This window comes from Hyphopichia burtonii (assembly GCF_001661395.1).
Source record: "Hyphopichia burtonii NRRL Y-1933 unplaced genomic scaffold HYPBUscaffold_2, whole genome shotgun sequence".
NCBI lineage: Eukaryota > Fungi > Ascomycota > Pichiomycetes > Serinales > Debaryomycetaceae > Hyphopichia > Hyphopichia burtonii.
In genome coordinates this window covers 212012-229532 of record NW_017963729.1, presented here as the reverse complement: position 1 = coordinate 229532, position 17521 = coordinate 212012, and the positions used below count along the sequence as shown (strand labels likewise).

Genomic DNA, 17521 nt, shown 5'->3' with positions numbered 1-17521 from the left:
CCCACCAACTGACTTGGCTGCTGCTTTAGAATCAAAGCAAGGTGCTTGTTGAATGATTGGCTTATGGAGATGTATGAAAGGATATGTCTGATGGGGCAAAAAATATGACAAGTAATAGAGGGTCTCCCAGATCTAGTCGAGAGGAAAAGTCCCCATTGAAGTCGGGCAAAGCAGTTGCACATTCCAATGGGAGTCCCACAAAGAAGGGAGATAAGCCTCCACTAGGGAAGCAGAATGAATGTTGTGGTAGGCCAGGATCTCAAGGTGTTGAGGACCTTAATAAAGATAGTTTGCAAGTTAAACGGAAGACTCAAGCCGAAAAAGAGCAAAACTCCCATCAAAGACATCAGCAAATCCAGTTTTATAATTCACTTGTTGCTAAGGAAGAACGACGTAAGCGATTTGAGAATAGAAGAGGTACTACTGATGATGACTACGAGATACTACTGCGTAGCAGTAGTCCCATTCTGATAGATGAATTTGAATCACCAAAGAAGAAAAAAAGAGTAAGCTTTGAATCTTGATTAACATTTATACTAATATACATTAACTAATCTTAACTATTTAAGATGCGTAGAGTCATCATGGTCTAAGTATCCAAACTTGAGATAAGAGTTATATTATCCCCTTTTAGTAGTATTCTGCCTAGCTCTTCTTTGCTTCCATCACTAGTTGACACTTCAATTGCATCGTCAATAACAATATTCATAAATTCATCAAAACCTCTTATTTTACCCTGGATTCTCAGCTGCGTTTGTTCGTATAACCAAATAGTCACCGGAGATTGTTGTTGTAAATACTTGAAAATCAAGTTGATGGGCGGGAGCATTCCCTTCTTGGCCGGTGTCGACGACATCTTAGCTTTCTGTAGAGTAGTGTTATCAAACAAAGAGCTAATGTTCTTCGTTCGTTTTTTCTGTCTAGTTTTTTTCGTTTTTTTGTGTGGAATAAAAGAAGAAATTTGTATACAGGATATTGAAAACTCCATCACTGTCTTCCTTTAGAGTTTGACACGTTCATAAGCTCCCGATATATATAATAGATAGAACGGTTTGTCATAAGGGGTTCGGGTAAATTAACCAATAGTGGGATCAAACTAGTTCAAACTAAAGCCAAAGCAGACCCAGCATCTCAAAACCTGCAGATAGGTTGTTCCAAAACACGTCTTAATTTTGATATCGATTTGACCTTCTTTTTAACTACTTCAGATTTGGGAAGTACAGTTCAGGATAGGCTATGAATGCACTAAGAAGTGTTAAAGAGTTGTTCATTGACTTCCTTAAAGATGCAGCTATAGAACATACCCAAAAGGGAACCAAGATGGCGCTTGTTTATAATCGAGCATTAGAGAAGCTAAGACAGCATGATCTGGAAATAACAGAGATTAAACAGCTAAAGAAAATTCAATTTATAGGAGACAGAACTGCAGACTTTCTTTGTAAGAAGCTTCAAGCACATTGCAAGTCTAACGCCCTTGACTTTCCTGATTCGTTTAATATCATGAGTTCTGATAAGAGAAAGCAAGTTGATTCTGACGATAAGCCAAAGAAGAAAACCAAGAGAACAAATTACTTACCGAAGAGGAGAGCCGGTTCATGGGCGATCTTAATTGCATTATACTTGAAAGATAGGCGTGGAAGAGGTCTAAGGAAAGATGAAATCACCTCAACGGCTGCTGAATATTGTGATGGTTCATTCAATTCTAATCCCGGTGCTGGGGTGTTTTATTCAGCTTGGGATGGTATAAAAGTTCTCATAAACCGGGATTATGTCCATGTATCTGCGTCTACTCCCAAATTATACACATTGACTGAATCTGGGTTATCTTTGGCTAAAGTTTTGATTGACCAAGAAGGTATTTCAGTCTCACCGATACGGCAAGACGTTTCGGATATGTCTTTTGATAACGGGATTCGAATCTCTCCTAATAATACGTTTTCGTCGTCCCAGTATACTAAATCGCAGAATGAAGTAGCCAATAATCTTCAATCATCGCCTAGCAAACCTATAGAAATTGCAAATTCAAGCTCCCCAAATATTTCATTTATACATCCGGACCCAAATCTCTTAACTAGTCCTTCGAAAACCGATAAGCATTTGAGTCCGCTGAAGAATGTCACTTCAAACATTTTGTTTAATACAATTGATTCATCGCCATCAAGAGTTCAAAAACCTTCTGAAGAGGAAATCATGTCATCGCCAAAGCGAAAAGATTCTTTGAAATACCATCATGATCGAGCAAAACGAGTATATGCGGACATAGCCTATGAGATTTGGTCATCTACCGACTACGAAATTGTTCCTATCATTGATAATAGGGAAATACGATCAAGCAAAGAACGAGATTACTTCGAATCAAAACTTGGCTCGCATAACGTAAAGTGTGATGTGAGGCCATTATCCTTGGGGGATATTTTATGGATTGCAAAACATAGAACTACAAAAAAAGAAGTTGTGCTTGACTTTGTTTGCGAAAGAAAGAGAATAGATGATTTGGCAGCATCGATAAAGGATGGTAGGTTCCAAGAACAAAAAAGTCGATTGAAAAAATCAGGTTTGAGGTATGTTTACTATTTAGTAGAGGAAATGATGGCAGATTTCAATGGAGGTGAAATGCTTGAATCAATTAAGAGTGCCATTTCCATGACCATGACAGTTTCCAAATTTTATGTCCGTAAATTTAAAAACCTTGATTCTACAATATCCTATATTGCCACTTTAACTAATGTCATACATGATAAATATATAGGAGAAGGTAAAAAATTAATAGTGCTCAAGCCTAGATCCATTGATAATCAAGACGAGTTTCGCTCTCAATTAAACCTTTTCAGAGATAAATTCGAAACCGAAAAGGGTAGTTATCTATGTACTCATCTATTCCCATTATTCCAGGACGCAATGCCCAAAACAGGAATGATGACGGTCAAAGAATACTTCATCCTCATGTTAATGACAATCAGAGGCATTTCATTAGAAAAAGCCTTGGTGATTCAAAAACATTTCCAGACACCAAAAGTGCTTATTGAGTTCTTTATACTGCACAAACATGATACAGAATCTGTAAAGAAGAACCTTATTGGTAATCTTTTCAAAAATGAAATCGGTAATAAAAAGATTGGTAAACAAGCCCTGGAAAATGTTTACTTAGCTTGGGGTATGTAGCCTTCTATATAGCTAATTTCACGATAGTCAATGTTACTTTTATTTTAGTTCGACTGTTTACTTAACCATAATTTTATGTAATTTTTTGCAGTAATTAGGTATAAATCTTGAGTAACTGTACAAATACAAACAAAACACAATGAGAAAAAGCTGTAAATACCCGAGGAATAGCTTCTCTTGAACCCTTCTCAACCAACCCAATTGCTCATACTCCAGCTCCTTCACGTAGAAGTCTATCTTCAAGAATGCCAGTATATCACCAATATACGGGTCGTGTGCAAGTTACCAAAAGAGTCTTTATGTTTTTTTGCACGACCAGTGAATTTTTTTTCTTGTTGGTGAAAAAAAAAAAAGAATGTACTGTTAAAGCTATAATCTTGAATAGTCAAGCTAACCACACCAAGACAATAATGAAAAAAAGGGTTCTTAAATACGGTGGTAAGTCAGGTCTCTTACCTGAAGTGCGTCCAGTCTTCAAGCGTTATCCTATAAGGCCACCAAGCGAAAAGGAACAAGCTGCATTTGACAAGATCGAACAAGGTTATGCAGAAGGAGTTCCAGTTCCAAAAAGTAAAGGACTTCAAATATCACGTAAGCCCATTCCTAAACCCGTTCTCACTGTGGATGAAAGAATCAAGATGTTTATAGAGGATAGAAGACCAAAAGTAGAAGATGAATCTAAATTGAACGAACAAGAAAAATGGGAATTGAAAAAAGACAACATTAGACGTGAATACTTAAAAGAAGCATACAAAAGAGAAGAAGAAAGATTATCAAGACTAGATGAATTGAAGGCAAAGAAAGATGCGTCAGACGCTGCTGCTAAAAGCAAGAAACAACATACTGGTGATTCTGAATCCACCAAGCTAACTTTGCCAACTATTGATTCATACTTGCAAGGTTCTTTAATGAGAAATAGAACCCCAAACGAAGAGGCCATATTAAAAGAAAAGAGAACTCTTAATAGAAAAACCTTGGAATTAAAGGAAAGAGAAAAGAAGGCCAACCAATTGTTAGAATTATACCATTCTGCCGCAAAGTTCATCACTACCGAAGAAGAATTAAATGACGCAGTTCATCAAGCCTTCGAAGTTGATGTCGGTAGATTTGACTCTAACATTTCAGCCATCGGTGAAAAACTTAGGTCTGGTGGTAATGTTTTCACCAACCTCGATAAGAATGCTAATTTACTTCAAAATCATGCTCTTGGTCAAATCAATGGTAAACCTGGTTTACAAGCTATCAAGGAAACCATTAGTGGTAGAGCTCAAAAATTAAGAATTGATGCTGATCTCGCTAATGAGAACTCTTCATCATAATTCAAATAACTCAACTTATGTACATAGTTTAATATATCATTCATTATTTTGTATTCATCGTTTTATAGTAAAACATTTAAAGGGCCTCTGAATTTTTTGGAGAGCTCGCAAGCCAAAAAAAAAAAAAAAACGAAAACAGTGATACTTTTTTTTTCCATTGAAAAACTCATCTAGAGTCTGAGTTGAAGAGAAACAAACTCATCAAATATAAGAACTTCTCCAAGAACTCATACCAGAAGTAGTTTCTTTCAAAAACATATTCATAGAGCATGTCTGGATCAAAGCCTACTGGAAGGGTTTCTTCGTACCAGTCATATTTTGAGAAAGTTTTAGCTAAACGATTAAGGTATCTCAATAACATCAATGGATTGTTGGCGATTTTGATATCAATAACTCTTGCTATTCCATATGGAAGTTTTTGGTGGAACTTGTTACTAACTTTTACTATAAGAGGTCCATTGATATTTATTGCATTGACTCTTATAAAGCTTTCAAGAGATTACAACAGTACTGTTCAATTGTCACCAAATAAAACCTTAGCACAACAAATTGCTTATACCGTTTTTTCAAAGAAAAGTTTGGTTCACTTCTTCTTTTATTTAGCATCTTCGATAATCTTTGCTGGAGTTTTCATCTTTCAATTGCCATTCACTTACGATTATTATACAGTATCAAAAATATATCAACAAAAGGCTCCAATAAATGATGAATGGGTTTACTATTGGTACTATTCAACTTATATTGCAGTAGTTTATACATTTCAACATTTGATCTTCCAACGCAATAGATTGAAGTTTCAATACGGTGTGAACAAAGTCAAACCTGAAAGTGTGTTCTTCAATAAAGTCCCTAAATTGTTTGGAAACTCTGTTGGATTGAATGTGATCTCGAGTATTACTGGTCCATTACTTTATTTAGTTTTAAGAGGCTTCATTTACAAAGCGAATTGGTTATTGATTTTCTTATTAGGATTAGATCAAAAAATCCCTCCAATCCATATTTCAATTAAAGATTTATTCAATCTTTCTTATTTCTCATTCCATGTTCTTTATTGTTGGGAAATTGTTAACCATGTTTACCAAATCTATGCTACCATTGGATGCTTGGATGGCCGCAAGCCAATAAGTACTTATAGTTCTGATCCAATTAACACTCTTTTATCTGGTTTACGTAACATCGAAGAAGACCATCAATTGAGTAGATTGACAGCGTTCCAAGAATTGGCCTATATTTCAACTACAGACGACCCTGACGGAGTTAAATTAAGATTAGCCATTTATAGCGCCCATTCCAAGACTGGTTATATCTGGCCATCTATATTAGATGAATGCGCCTTAGTTATAAAGGAAACCACCTCAAGAGTGAATTACAGGAATAAATTCGATTTAAAGAAATTACAACAAACTCAAAGTATCTTAAAAGACGATGTTAATACAAACTTGTTGAAAACCGATGATGACATCTTTGGTAATTCATATTTCACTAGTCCAAGCTCCAAGATAAACAGTCAAAACTCAACTTCACCTTTGGCAAAATATAATCTCGAAAGTGAATCACTAAATAAATCTAATTTCTTTGCAAGTTTGTCCAACCTGTCTCTTTGCAAGTCTTTAGAAAATTTGATTATACTTCCAGCCAAATCAATCTTCATTAACCAAATCTCTATAAAGCAAAATTCGAGCCATGCAAAAGGTAATTTTGTCAGCAAAACACTCTCTGATTTATGTGATACTTATAATGAGTACCAACAATCATTCCTTTCAAGTAGTTTTGGTACCTTTTTCAGAGTCACTTTACGAAGAGATGCCGATTCCAGAGTGTTAAATCCAGTTAACTATGGTAATGCAGTTATAAGTATCTCAAACTTGCTTATCCATGCAGTCGAAGAGGATAAACATAATACAATCAATAACAATCATAGTAGTGACATCATTAATTTATTAGAAAAACCCATCAGGGCTTGCTCCAATTATACTGATTCATTACCAGCATCAATCTACATAAGTAAAGAAGATGAAAACAAGACACATCATTTAATAGCATTGATTCATGATTTAACAATGAATGAGTTTTACAAGCTTTGTTTGAAATATAATTATAAATTAAATGATTTAGTATTATCGGCAAGAGCCTTCAAGTTGGCTAAATGGGTCATTGATGTTGCAATTGCCCAACAACAGCAACAAGAAGCATCTCAATCAAACAAAGGTGTCGATTTGAGATTTTAGTTACTGTGTCCGGTAGCTTTGTATATTATTAACTTCAAATATAAAAATTTTTTGCACCATTTTTTTTCCTTCAATATTGAGAGCAAGAAACTTTAAATTGAAAACAAAAATATATGTAAAGTAATAAATATTTATATAGTACGATCTCATTAGGAAGTTATTTCTATAAAACGAAGTAAAAGTGAAAAAAAGCTTAAGAAATAAAAAAAAAAAAAAAGTTATCATACATCACCATCACTGTTTCCATTATCATTACGTTTATGTTGATTTGGCAATTTGTCCAATAAGACTGGTTTCAAGACTTGTTCATCAAACCTAGTAAACCACTTGGCATGTTCTTCAGCACTTAAAAAGGCACCCAAGACCCCAGAGCTTGAATTATTAGCTAATGCAACAGCAGCAGCATGAGCGGTTTCAGGGTTTGAAGTATCGATAGGAGGATTGCCACTCGAGTTAGGGAATAAATCATCGACTCCATCGGTATTGAATTCATCAACGTCATTAACCGAAGCAGAAGAATCATTAGAAGCTTTAATTGAGGATAAGCTAACATTGGAGCCGGTACGGGATCTTATTGAATCATCGTTATAAACTCCCGATTGGTACCTAACGTTATTTGCTGGTTGTTGCAGTTTCCTATTACCCATAACATTAAGAGGTAATTGGGGAGCTTCAATATCGAACTCATCATCCGAATTATCATTTTCATCGACGCAACCAATTTTAATTCCTAAAATTTCCAACATTGAAGCAGTAGTACCACCGAATAAAATAACGGTTAATACAACCACCACTAGAACAGTAGCTAATAAAGTCCATTTAGCATCACCTTGAATACCCATTGCTAAAGCCACACCAACAGCACCTCTTAAACCAGCCCAGAAAATCATCATTTGATAAGAATGACCAATTTCATCTGGTAAAGATTGAGAAGAAATACCACCATTTGAAGCCAATCTATTATTAAATTTTTCAAATCTTGCTTTATACAAGAAATTTAAGAATCTTGATAATGGGAAAACCGCAGACCAACGAGCCACACAAATCAGAATAAAAGTGACAATGATTAAAAGAGGTTTGAAAACCAATTCAACTTCAGTGAAAAGAGATAAACCTAAATAAATGAAGATGAAATTTTCAGAAAGTTGGGCTAATAATTGAAAGATATATTTTGTTGCAATTTGAGTTCTTCTTGACATATTGAAATAGGCGTAATGTTTTAAAGTTATACCACAGAAAAGTAAAGATACAATACCTGACATATGAGCACCATTTGAGAAAAAATATGATTCATATGCAAACAATAAAACCAAGCAAGTTTCAATTTGAGGGTATCTTCTAATATGAGAATGTTTCAAGATAAGAGCCACAAGGATACCGATTAGGATACCAATTATGGTTGAGATGGTGAAAGTCATTAAGAATAATCCGATACCTTCAAAAAAAGAAGAGAATTTAACTGGATGACCATGAAATTTTTGACAAGTTTCAAACATAACAATTGAAATAGCATCATTAAGTAAAGATTCACCAAAGATAATTGTATATAATTTTGGATCAACTTTATAGGCATTAAAAATAGATAAAATTGTAACTGGGTCTGTAGCGGATAAAGTAGCCCCAACTGCCAAAGCATCAACGAATTCAAGACTTACACCATCTAAGCCAAGGGCGGTCCAGATATAAAGAATTATCCCCAAGACCAAAGCACTGATAAAAGTACCGGGAATAGCAAAAGTTAGGATCGACCCCAAATTTCTGAAAAAATTAGCTTGATGTAATTCATAACCCGAATTCAAAATGATTGGCGGTAATAAGATATTGAAGAAGTAACCCAGGTTGAATTTGACCGCATCCTGGATATAATGACCTGGGCTAATACGAATGATTAAACCTACAATCATCCCGTAAAAAATCGATAAAACCGTTTCATGAATGGCTTTGATTCTTCTTTGTTGTAAGAAATATGAAGACCACAACGCAGAGCATAATAAAAATAACAAAATGAATAATGCCCAAGAAGAGAAAATTTCGTTTTCTACCGGGTTAGTATCTTCCAAAGGGTCTTCATCGGGGGTTGAAACGTCGGGATCGGTATCTAATTCATCGTCATTTTTTAAAGCTCTCTTAAAAATTTGCTTCGAGGCATATAGTATTACACTAGACATATCTAAAAAGATGCAAAAACGATAAAACGAAGGATTAGGAACCTGGATAAAAGGGATATCTTTTTAAAGATAATAACTAACCTCTCGGATTAACAAAACGAAACAAAACGCAACGAAAACAACCACTAGTAAAACAAGCTTCACGAAAGAAAATCAAAACGGGGGGAAAGAGCGACCGCAGTATAGTGAACCTGGAATAGGAAACGCGTTGAGTATACCAATTGGAGGTCAAGTATTGAAAGAAAAGGAATTGATTAAGCCAGGAAAACAGTGATAGTCGTTGTCTCAAAAGGAAACTAGATCGAGCCGGTCACGTGCAAATCTCCACCGGCGGACGACACGCGACATTCTACGACTTTTTCTGGAAAAAAAAATCATTTACCCATCACGTGACATCAAACAATTACGTAAGCGATAGATAAATTAACAACACAATCTATAAATAACCAGAGGTACGGATGGGCCCCTGGACAACATCCCCATCCCAACCAGTAACAGTTGCAAACAGGCCTTAATTTGCTTTCCACAGCTTGTATAATCCTCATCAGTCTGCTCCCAATTGGCATGGATCATGGGACACCCACCGTGCCTGTCTTACATAATCAGGAACCGAAACTGGTTATGAGAAGACCAATGCGAACAATAGCAGATTAAACAACCGTTAATATTATTTGAGTAATCGAGTATTTTTCAGCTTTGTCGAGGGTATTTCAGCTTGTCGAGATGGTTGCCATTTGTCGAGGCTATCACGGTATGTCGAGAAGTAGAGCAAGCCAAATGAACAATGAAGTTCGCTGTCAAAACTTATCCGAAGCCCCAAAGTGAATATGTACGATATGAAATTTAGCCATTCGATTAAAGTCAATGGAATTGTTTTTGTGATATGGATAATAAACCATGCTCTTCATCTTTTCCATTAATTCTTTGGCATCCCCATCCAACTCCCCGACCTTGTCCCTGTAGCAAACAGGTGATCTGAGATTTAGGCTTGTAGGTTCTGAAAAGGCTAATTAAAGATTACTTTTCGGTATAAACATAAACAAAGGCTGTCAAAAATGTATTAAAAATAAAGAAAACCACATACAAAACAAAAAAAAAAAAAGAAAAAAAAAACAAAAAAAAAAAAAAAAAAAAAAAAAAAAAAAAAAAAAAAAAAAAAAAAAAAAAAAAAAGAAAGAAAGAAAAGGAAAAATTCATTGAAAGGAGTCAAGTATTTAAGAACACTTGAACCTCCCATAGGTTTATTGATAAAGTATAGAGGTAGATTAAGTAGCTGGAACCAGGCTCATTTACTGAATAGAGTGACTCCTTTGGAAAAATTTATTGATTTTTCAGCAAACTCACTTGTTTGTTTATTCATTTGCTCTTAACAACATTCTTTACTAGAGTAAAAGTACATTATAACCGTTCTACTAACAAGGGTTCAGGACCTTCAATTGAGTATTAGGTTTATCTTTGTCAACGCCTACTTATTAACAACCCTGACATATTCGTCTATCCCAGCCACAGCCATTAGACAGGTAGATATATATATATATAGATAAAGATGTCAAGAGAATCAAGTTCCACCAGTTTTGAAAAAATATCGGGGATGAATCCAAATAAAGGAGGGTTAGGTTTAGGAACCTTGAAGCTGTCACAAATTAATCGAAACTTATCATCAAATCACTTATTTCATAATATCCCAAATGAAAAAGCCAAACAGAAACAGAGTCAGAATCGAGTAGCTACTTTTCAATTACCGCTTTCACCACCATTATCCAATCCCACGTCTCCAGTGAAAGAACATGATTATTTCATTAGTGATGCCCAAGAATCAGGGGTTTCTAGCTGGATGCCTCCCATTGATTGGAAAGTAGTTGCATTATGTTTTAATTGGTATATTTTTTCAATTATATCAAACAATTCAACTAAGTTGATTTTATCAAACTATAATTACCCAATAACATTAACAGAATTACAATTTTGCATTAATTCGATTCTTTGTATCTTGCTAGTAATGGGGTTAATTCAGTTTCCTAAATTGGACAGATATTTCCCGCAAGGATCAGTACCTAAATTAAGTTCAATTGATAATTCGATACTTAAATTTGTTCAACCAGATACCCAAGTCATTAAGACCACCTTACCAATGGGAGGATTTCAATTCATTGGCCATATAACTAGTCATAAGGCCACCAGTTTAATTCCAGTATCCTTAGTGCATACCATTAAAGCATTGTCACCAATAACCACCGTTTTCATTTATAGAATTTTTTTCGGGAAAACATATAAGAAAATCACTTATATTACATTAATACCATTAATGGTTGGTATTATGATAACCTGTTATAAGCCTTCAAACTCAATTCAAACCCTATATATGAGTGGGTTTATCTATGCATTCATATCAATGTTAATTTTTGTTAATCAAAATATTTTTGCAAAGAAAAAGTTAACATTAAAATCAACTAGTGATTTACCTAGTTATAACACTACAAATGAAGAGAAAAAATTCGACAAGTTGACGATATTGTTTTTCTGTTCAATGATTGGATTCGTATTAACTTTACCAATTTATATAATTCTGGAATTTAATAATGAATCCATATCAATCCTTAATCTAAATAAAACCATGATTGCCCTTATATTACTTAATGGAGGGTCTCATTTCGTACAATCATTAATTGCATTCCAATTATTAGGATTGATCAGTCCAATCAATTACTCAATTGCTAATATCTTGAAAAGAATAATCATTATATTATTTTCATTTTTATGGGAAAATAATAAAAATTTGAGTCCAACCCAAATATTTGGATTATCCCTAACCTTCATTGGACTCTATTGTTACGATCGTTTTGGATCTGCTAAGTAATCAAAACTAAATAATCGCATACCTTAATGACTTACGTTGTAAACTATACTGTTATTGTTTTTTTGTAGAAAAAATCATCTTTTGCAGCATATTCCTTATGCGTTATTCGTTTAAGCCGTAACAGGAGGGGTGAGCAAAAAATCGCACCGATCGACCCCGGGGAAAGGGAATGTCCAAATTTTTCAACAACATTACAACTTGTTCTTCTTCTTCTACTTCTTCTTCTTCAGCAGCAATGACTACAATTGAAAAGAAACCAATCAACTTCTCCAATATCTTATTGGGGGCAGGATTAAACATGGCTGAAGTCACCAGTTTGGGACAGCCATTGGAGGTTATTAAAACCACCATGGCAGCTAATAGATCATTGAGTATTTTCCAAGCCGGTAAATTAGTTTGGAGTCGTGGTGGTCTTTTCGGGTTTTACCAGGGATTAATACCTTGGGCCTGGATTGAAGCCTCGACCAAAGGTGCAGTGTTGTTATTCGTTTCTGCTGAAGCAGAATATCAATTTAAAAAATTAGGATTGAATAATTTCGTTAGTGGAATGGGTGGTGGTATTAGTGGTGGGTTAGCCCAAGCATACTTAACCATGGGGTTTTGTACTTGTATGAAAACCGTTGAGATCACCAGAGCCAAACAAGTAGCCACTGCTGGAGTTCCCAAACAAACTAGTTTCCAAGTATTCCAAGATATTTATAAAAAAGAAGGTATCAGAGGAATCAATAAAGGAGTCAACGCAGTTGCCATTAGACAGATGACCAATTGGGGGTCGAGATTCGGATTATCCAGATTAGCAGAGGAAGCAATTCGTAAAATCACCAAGAAGGGAGAAAATGATAAATTAAATGCCATCGAAAAAATTGCTAGTTCAGTAATTGGTGGGGGGTTAAGTGCTTGGAACCAGCCAATTGAAGTCATTAGAGTTGAAATGCAATCAAAGACAAAAGACCCAAATAGACCGGCCAAATTAGGTGTCGGGAGTGCTTTCAAGTATATTTACCAAAACAATGGTATTAAAGGTCTATACAGAGGGGTGACTCCTAGAATTGGTTTAGGGGTTTGGCAAACGGTGTTTATGGTTGCCTTTGGTGACATTTTCAAAAAATTATTAAACGCAGACGGTGCTGGCCATTAACAACTAGAGAGTCTTATATAATTCTTAATATAAAAAACCTTGATAACAGTATAATTGTTGCAAACGGTAGCAATCGGTATTCCGGTATCCCGAGGTTGGACCAAATACAATAGAGCACAAAGAGAAAGATAACTATTACTGCAGTCACGTGAACGCAGTCACGTGACGACAAGACAAAAATTGAACACAACAATACGCCCATGGAATCCTTACGCTTGTTGGGAAACCACCCATCAGTAGATAATAATACCATTCAGTAGATAATACCATTCAAGAGATAATGAATAAGCAATCAAGACCCTGGACAATAGATATTGTTGATTCTTCTTTAGGCCACACTCTGTATATAACCTGTAGATGATTTGCAATTATCCGCCTGTTCGCTACATCCCTTAACCTTTAGCCCCAATAAAACACCCAAAGAAAAGAAAAGCTCATCAAAAAAGAAAAAACAGCCGAAAAATAACCAAAAACTCAACTAACAAAAAAAAAAAAACAATTAAGAAAATAAAGAAAGAAAGAAAAAAACGAAAAAAAAAAAAAAATCTGAACATTTTTTTCACTTTGTGCTGCAATTGTTTTTCTCATCTTATAAAAGACGTGAATTCCATCCCTAATTGAATTACGCTTATAGGTGATTTGGTTGGTGAATCAGTAGGTGGAAGAATACTTCTTTAAAGATGTCTAGTCAAGTAAGCTCATCTGCTACTGCCAGTGGGGTTTCTAGTAGAACCCAAGTTGAACAAAAGGGAAACGTTGCTACTTTCAGTAATCGTGTTGAACCGGCTAGTGCCATTGATACTTATGGAAATGTTTTTGAAGCTCCCGATTATTCTATCAAAGATATCTTGAAGGCAATTCCTGCTCATTGTTATGAAAGAAGGGTGTTTGAATCTTTATACTATGTTTTCCGGGATATTTTCTGGATGGTGGTGTTTGGGTTTTTGGCCAATAATTATATTGAGTTGATCCCAAATCAAGCATTAAGATTCGTTGCTTGGAGTGGCTACTGTTTTGTGCAAGGGTTATTTGGCACTGGGTTGTGGGTGTTGGCCCACGAATGTGGCCACCAAGCATTTAGTGATTACGGATGGGTTAATGATAGTGTTGGATGGGTGCTTCATTCTTATTTGATGGTGCCTTATTTCAGTTGGAAGTTTAGTCATAGTAAACATCATAAAGCCACTGGTCATATGGATCGTGATATGGTTTTCGTTCCTAAGACTAAATCGACCTTCTTACAAGTGAGAGGAGTAGAAGACGTCGATGATTTAATTGGAGACTCTCCAATTTACACTTTATACACTTTGGTGGCACAACAATTGTTTGGTTGGATCATGTATTTATTTACTAATGTTACTGCCGGTAATGACCATCCAAATGTTTCTTCCTGGGGTAAGAATCATTTCAATCCAAACTCGGTTATATTTGAAAAAAGAGATTATTGGTACATTGTTTTATCGGATATTGGTTTGATTTTACAATCTTTTATTCTTTATACTTGGTATCAAAATTTCGGTGGCTTTAACTTGTTGGTTAACTGGTTTATTCCATATCTTTTTGTTAATCACTGGTTAGTATTCATTACCTTTTTACAACATTCCGATCCAAAAATGCCTCATTATGAAGCTCATCAATGGAATTTTGCCAGAGGAGCTGCTGCCACCATTGATCGTGAGTTTGGTTTCATTGGTTGGTTTATCTTTCATGATATCATCGAAACCCATGTCTTACACCATTACGTTTCAAGAATTCCTTTTTACAACGCTAGAGAAGCAAGTGAAGAAATTAAAAAAGTCATGGGTAAAAATTACCAATACTCTGATGAAAATATGTTTAAGTCTTTATGGAAATCAGGAAGATGGTGTCAATACGTTGATGGTGATAACGGGGTCTTGATGTATAGAAACGTCAATGGTTATGGTGTTGGTACAAAATAGTTTTACTTGCCATAGTCTTATATACATACATAAATACATACATACAGATATATTTATTAATTGATTAACGGAATCCAGGTTTTTGTAGATTGTCTATAAGTTATATAATCATTTTGGAAAAAATCGACTAAAAACTTCTCTTCAAATTCAATTCGTTTATTGAAAAAATTCCATAATTGATATCCTCCAAGTATCAATATAACAAAATTCCCCAACCATAATTCTAATCCAATAAACCACCACCAAAATCCAAAGTAGCTCGGGTGTCTCAAGTACCGGTATACCCCAGTAGTGACCAATTGGTGTTTTGACGTTTGTTCTCTTTGAATATAATGATTAAATGATTGTTTGGCAGTATACATTGCCAAACTTCTGGTAGTCTGGCCAATCACCGTCAATACCAATCCAATAACCACCAATACCTTGATGTCAATTGGTATATCGAAATAGTATTCAATTGCTTTTCGAACACCATACTCAACTAATGACCCAATGTAAACCATATGCAAATCCTGATCCTCCATTATAAACGAATCATCGTCTACTTGACTGGTATTAAAATAGTAAGTACTTAAAAATTCCATATAATGAAATATACATAGCAGCAAAACAAAGACCCCTATTCTGCAATACCCATTTACCATACCGTATACACTCAAACAGCCAACAAAGCCCAACAATACCGACTTATGGGCAACCTTAGCCAAATCAACCTTGTTAGCATCATACATGGTTAATAAAGAACACCATCACTAAAAAAACAAAAAAAAATATTTCAATCGCAGATATAAAGTACATCAACCATGTACAACTCACAGTCGAATAATCTTGCTGAGATTGTCTACGTATCACTGGGTCTTGGGGCAGTGGTAGCATGGTGTTTATATACCATATTCACCAGTGAAAGTTTCAAAAAAATAAAACTACTGCTTTACCTTTTGTTATTAGCACTTTTCCATTATAATGAATTTATCAGTACGGCTAAATATAACGGTAACAAAGTAACCTCAAGGCTGTTCCTAGTGTATGGACAAGGGGGTAGTAAAGAGTACTGGGCTATCCAGAGCATGAACATGATAGAATTCTACCTGAAGCTCAATGTTGAATCCAATTGGTTCATTTTGGGAGTAATACTAGCGGTATTAGGTATTTTATTAAGACACTTATCGATCAAAACCTGCGGAGCTAGTTTTAATCATTATATTGAAACAGAGAAACAAAATAAATTAGTGACCCATGGGGTCTATGGACTCAGTCGACACCCAAGCTATTTAGGTTTTTGGATCTTTGTCAATGGAATTCAAATATTGCTAGGAAATATGCTAAGTATGATAATCTGTTTAATCGTAATGAATTTTTTTTTCAAAAAAAGGATAAGATTTGAAGAATGGTTTTTAGTTAAATTTCATGGAGATGATTATTTAAAGTATAAACAAAGGGTCAGAGTATTAATACCATTGATTTAATCCATCATCGTTATATATTTATATATATATATATATAAATTATAAACTTTTATTCATAAATCTTCTTCTAGTAAAGGCTAACCAATATTTACTTGGTACATTTTCATCTTGAGCGTAAATTCTTTTCAATAACCGATCAGATAATTCTTGTCTAAACTGTTGTAAATAAGATCTTAATAAATCAGCTTCATTCTTATTTGATGGTGGTTGATATAATGCATTTAATGGGAATCCAATATCTCCTGGTAATGCAAAGGAATCAAGACTTAAGTTATTTAATATTCTAATTGCTTCTCTATAATTAACTCGATTATTTAATTTGGATAAACAATCACTGATAAACAATATACCGTAGATTAATAATCTATCAGCAGGTCCTTTAATATCAAAATTCTTGAAAAAGGAATTTGCTCTAAATAAGTCTAAAATTTCTTCAATTATATCATAATCTTGTTGTGGTGGATACAGTGGACCTCTATAATTGGTGTGAATTGGTAACAACACCAAATTCCCAATGATTCTATTATCTACTGAGTCTTCAGTTAAGAAGGTTGAATGGTAAGCTGGCATCTTGGATTAGTTAATAAACAATTGAAAGTTGTATTCTGTCCACTTGAGGATTAAATAGATTATTTGTAGTGCTTGGGTACATGGTGCACGGGTGTGACTGCTAAACCAGTATAAAACCCTCTACTACTCTACTCTACTCTACTCTAGTTTACTCCACTCCACTCCACTCTACTCTACTCTCTACTTCATACTCTGTAAACCCTGTGTTCGACAAAATGAATATGCGTGTTCTGGTCTCTGAATAGTGATAGTAGTCTCAATATTACTTTAAATAGTCTGAGTACTATCAATACCCTATAATTGCTCTACTGAATTTTCCTTTCATGCTCTATGAATACTGCAAGGATAGTGCTATGAATGGTATTCCGAATGGTACTTTGAATGGTATTCCGAATAGTACTCTAAGTATTCTGACAATTGTTCTGAATAGTACCGTGATCTGTATGAACACCATGAACAATGTATACTACTGTCGACTATAAGGCCTTATACTCTAAACCCTCTGAGTAATGAGTAATCTAATACCATCACTGAATGGTCAATGAATTTCAATGTCTGAAGCTGAATGGGAGTCTCGGATCAGTCCCTGTCCCGGTGCCAAAAAGGGTACCATATACTTTCGTCTACCTATTAAGAACACCAGCACCCATCCTCTATCTCCGCCAACCTTTGT

The 17521-nt window shown here is 34.9% G+C and overlaps 12 protein-coding genes across 12 annotated transcripts; 8 read left to right on the top strand and 4 right to left on the bottom strand.

Annotated features, from left to right (window-relative positions):
• Nucleotides 1-97: 97 nt before the first annotated feature.
• HYPBUDRAFT_151899 (uncharacterized protein) lies at nucleotides 98-947 on the top strand. The gene has a single exon (XM_020220744.1). It carries the CDS (start codon nucleotides 105-107, stop codon nucleotides 522-524), a length of 420 nt encoding a protein of 139 aa, XP_020077484.1. The 5' UTR covers nucleotides 98-104; the 3' UTR covers nucleotides 525-947.
• HYPBUDRAFT_105549 (mRNA splicing protein) lies at nucleotides 590-856 on the bottom strand (the record flags this gene model as incomplete). Its single annotated transcript, XM_020218419.1, has 1 exon — nucleotides 590-856. One exon carries the CDS (start codon nucleotides 854-856, stop codon nucleotides 590-592), a length of 267 nt encoding a protein of 88 aa, XP_020077485.1.
• A 65-nt stretch (nucleotides 948-1012) lies between the features above and the next one.
• HYPBUDRAFT_134474 (uncharacterized protein) lies at nucleotides 1013-3162 on the top strand (the record flags this gene model as incomplete). The annotated part of the gene is made up of 1 exon (XM_020219541.1): nucleotides 1013-3162. The coding sequence occupies exon 1, from the start codon at nucleotides 1237-1239 to the stop codon at nucleotides 3160-3162; it is 1926 nt and encodes a 641-aa protein (XP_020077483.1). The 5' UTR covers nucleotides 1013-1236.
• Nucleotides 3163-3542: 380 nt separating this feature from the next.
• HYPBUDRAFT_151897 (mitochondrial 37S ribosomal protein PET123) lies at nucleotides 3543-4508 on the top strand. The gene has a single exon (XM_020220743.1). It carries the CDS (start codon nucleotides 3573-3575, stop codon nucleotides 4479-4481), a length of 909 nt encoding a protein of 302 aa, XP_020077482.1. The 5' UTR covers nucleotides 3543-3572; the 3' UTR covers nucleotides 4482-4508.
• Nucleotides 4509-4750: 242 nt separating this feature from the next.
• HYPBUDRAFT_160341 (uncharacterized protein) lies at nucleotides 4751-6851 on the top strand (the record flags this gene model as incomplete). Its single annotated transcript, XM_020222482.1, has 1 exon — nucleotides 4751-6851. The coding sequence occupies one exon, from the start codon at nucleotides 4751-4753 to the stop codon at nucleotides 6707-6709; it is 1959 nt and encodes a 652-aa protein (XP_020077481.1). The 3' UTR covers nucleotides 6710-6851.
• Nucleotides 6852-6930: 79 nt separating this feature from the next.
• NHX1 (bifunctional K:H/Na:H antiporter) lies at nucleotides 6931-8877 on the bottom strand (the record flags this gene model as incomplete). The annotated part of the gene is made up of 1 exon (XM_020223433.1): nucleotides 6931-8877. The coding sequence occupies one exon, from the start codon at nucleotides 8875-8877 to the stop codon at nucleotides 6931-6933; it is 1947 nt and encodes a 648-aa protein (XP_020077480.1).
• Nucleotides 8878-9329: 452 nt separating this feature from the next.
• On the top strand, nucleotides 9330-11734 carry SLY41 (Sly41p; the record flags this gene model as incomplete). Its single annotated transcript, XM_020222481.1, has 2 exons — nucleotides 9330-9706; nucleotides 10589-11734. Exons 1-2 carry the CDS (start codon nucleotides 9662-9664, stop codon nucleotides 11732-11734), a joined length of 1191 nt encoding a protein of 396 aa, XP_020077479.1. The 5' UTR covers nucleotides 9330-9661.
• YHM2 (Yhm2p) lies at nucleotides 11715-13344 on the top strand. The gene has a single exon (XM_020220742.1). The coding sequence runs from the start codon at nucleotides 11970-11972 to the stop codon at nucleotides 12870-12872; it is 903 nt and encodes a 300-aa protein (XP_020077478.1). The 5' UTR covers nucleotides 11715-11969; the 3' UTR covers nucleotides 12873-13344.
• A 208-nt stretch (nucleotides 13345-13552) lies between these two features.
• Nucleotides 13553-14812, top strand: FAD2 (Fad2p; the record flags this gene model as incomplete). The annotated part of the gene is made up of 1 exon (XM_020223432.1): nucleotides 13553-14812. The coding sequence occupies one exon, from the start codon at nucleotides 13553-13555 to the stop codon at nucleotides 14810-14812; it is 1260 nt and encodes a 419-aa protein (XP_020077477.1).
• Nucleotides 14813-14868: 56 nt separating this feature from the next.
• On the bottom strand, nucleotides 14869-15543 carry HYPBUDRAFT_104655 (protein-S-isoprenylcysteine carboxyl O-methyltransferase; the record flags this gene model as incomplete). The annotated part of the gene is made up of 1 exon (XM_020218361.1): nucleotides 14869-15543. The coding sequence occupies one exon, from the start codon at nucleotides 15541-15543 to the stop codon at nucleotides 14869-14871; it is 675 nt and encodes a 224-aa protein (XP_020077476.1).
• Nucleotides 15544-15615: 72 nt separating this feature from the next.
• On the top strand, nucleotides 15616-16278 carry HYPBUDRAFT_104552 (uncharacterized protein; the record flags this gene model as incomplete). Its single annotated transcript, XM_020218354.1, has 1 exon — nucleotides 15616-16278. The coding sequence occupies one exon, from the start codon at nucleotides 15616-15618 to the stop codon at nucleotides 16276-16278; it is 663 nt and encodes a 220-aa protein (XP_020077475.1).
• A 39-nt stretch (nucleotides 16279-16317) lies between these two features.
• On the bottom strand, nucleotides 16318-16848 carry ARC18 (Arc18p; the record flags this gene model as incomplete). The annotated part of the gene is made up of 1 exon (XM_020223431.1): nucleotides 16318-16848. The coding sequence occupies one exon, from the start codon at nucleotides 16846-16848 to the stop codon at nucleotides 16318-16320; it is 531 nt and encodes a 176-aa protein (XP_020077474.1).
• Nucleotides 16849-17521: the final 673 nt, after the last annotated feature.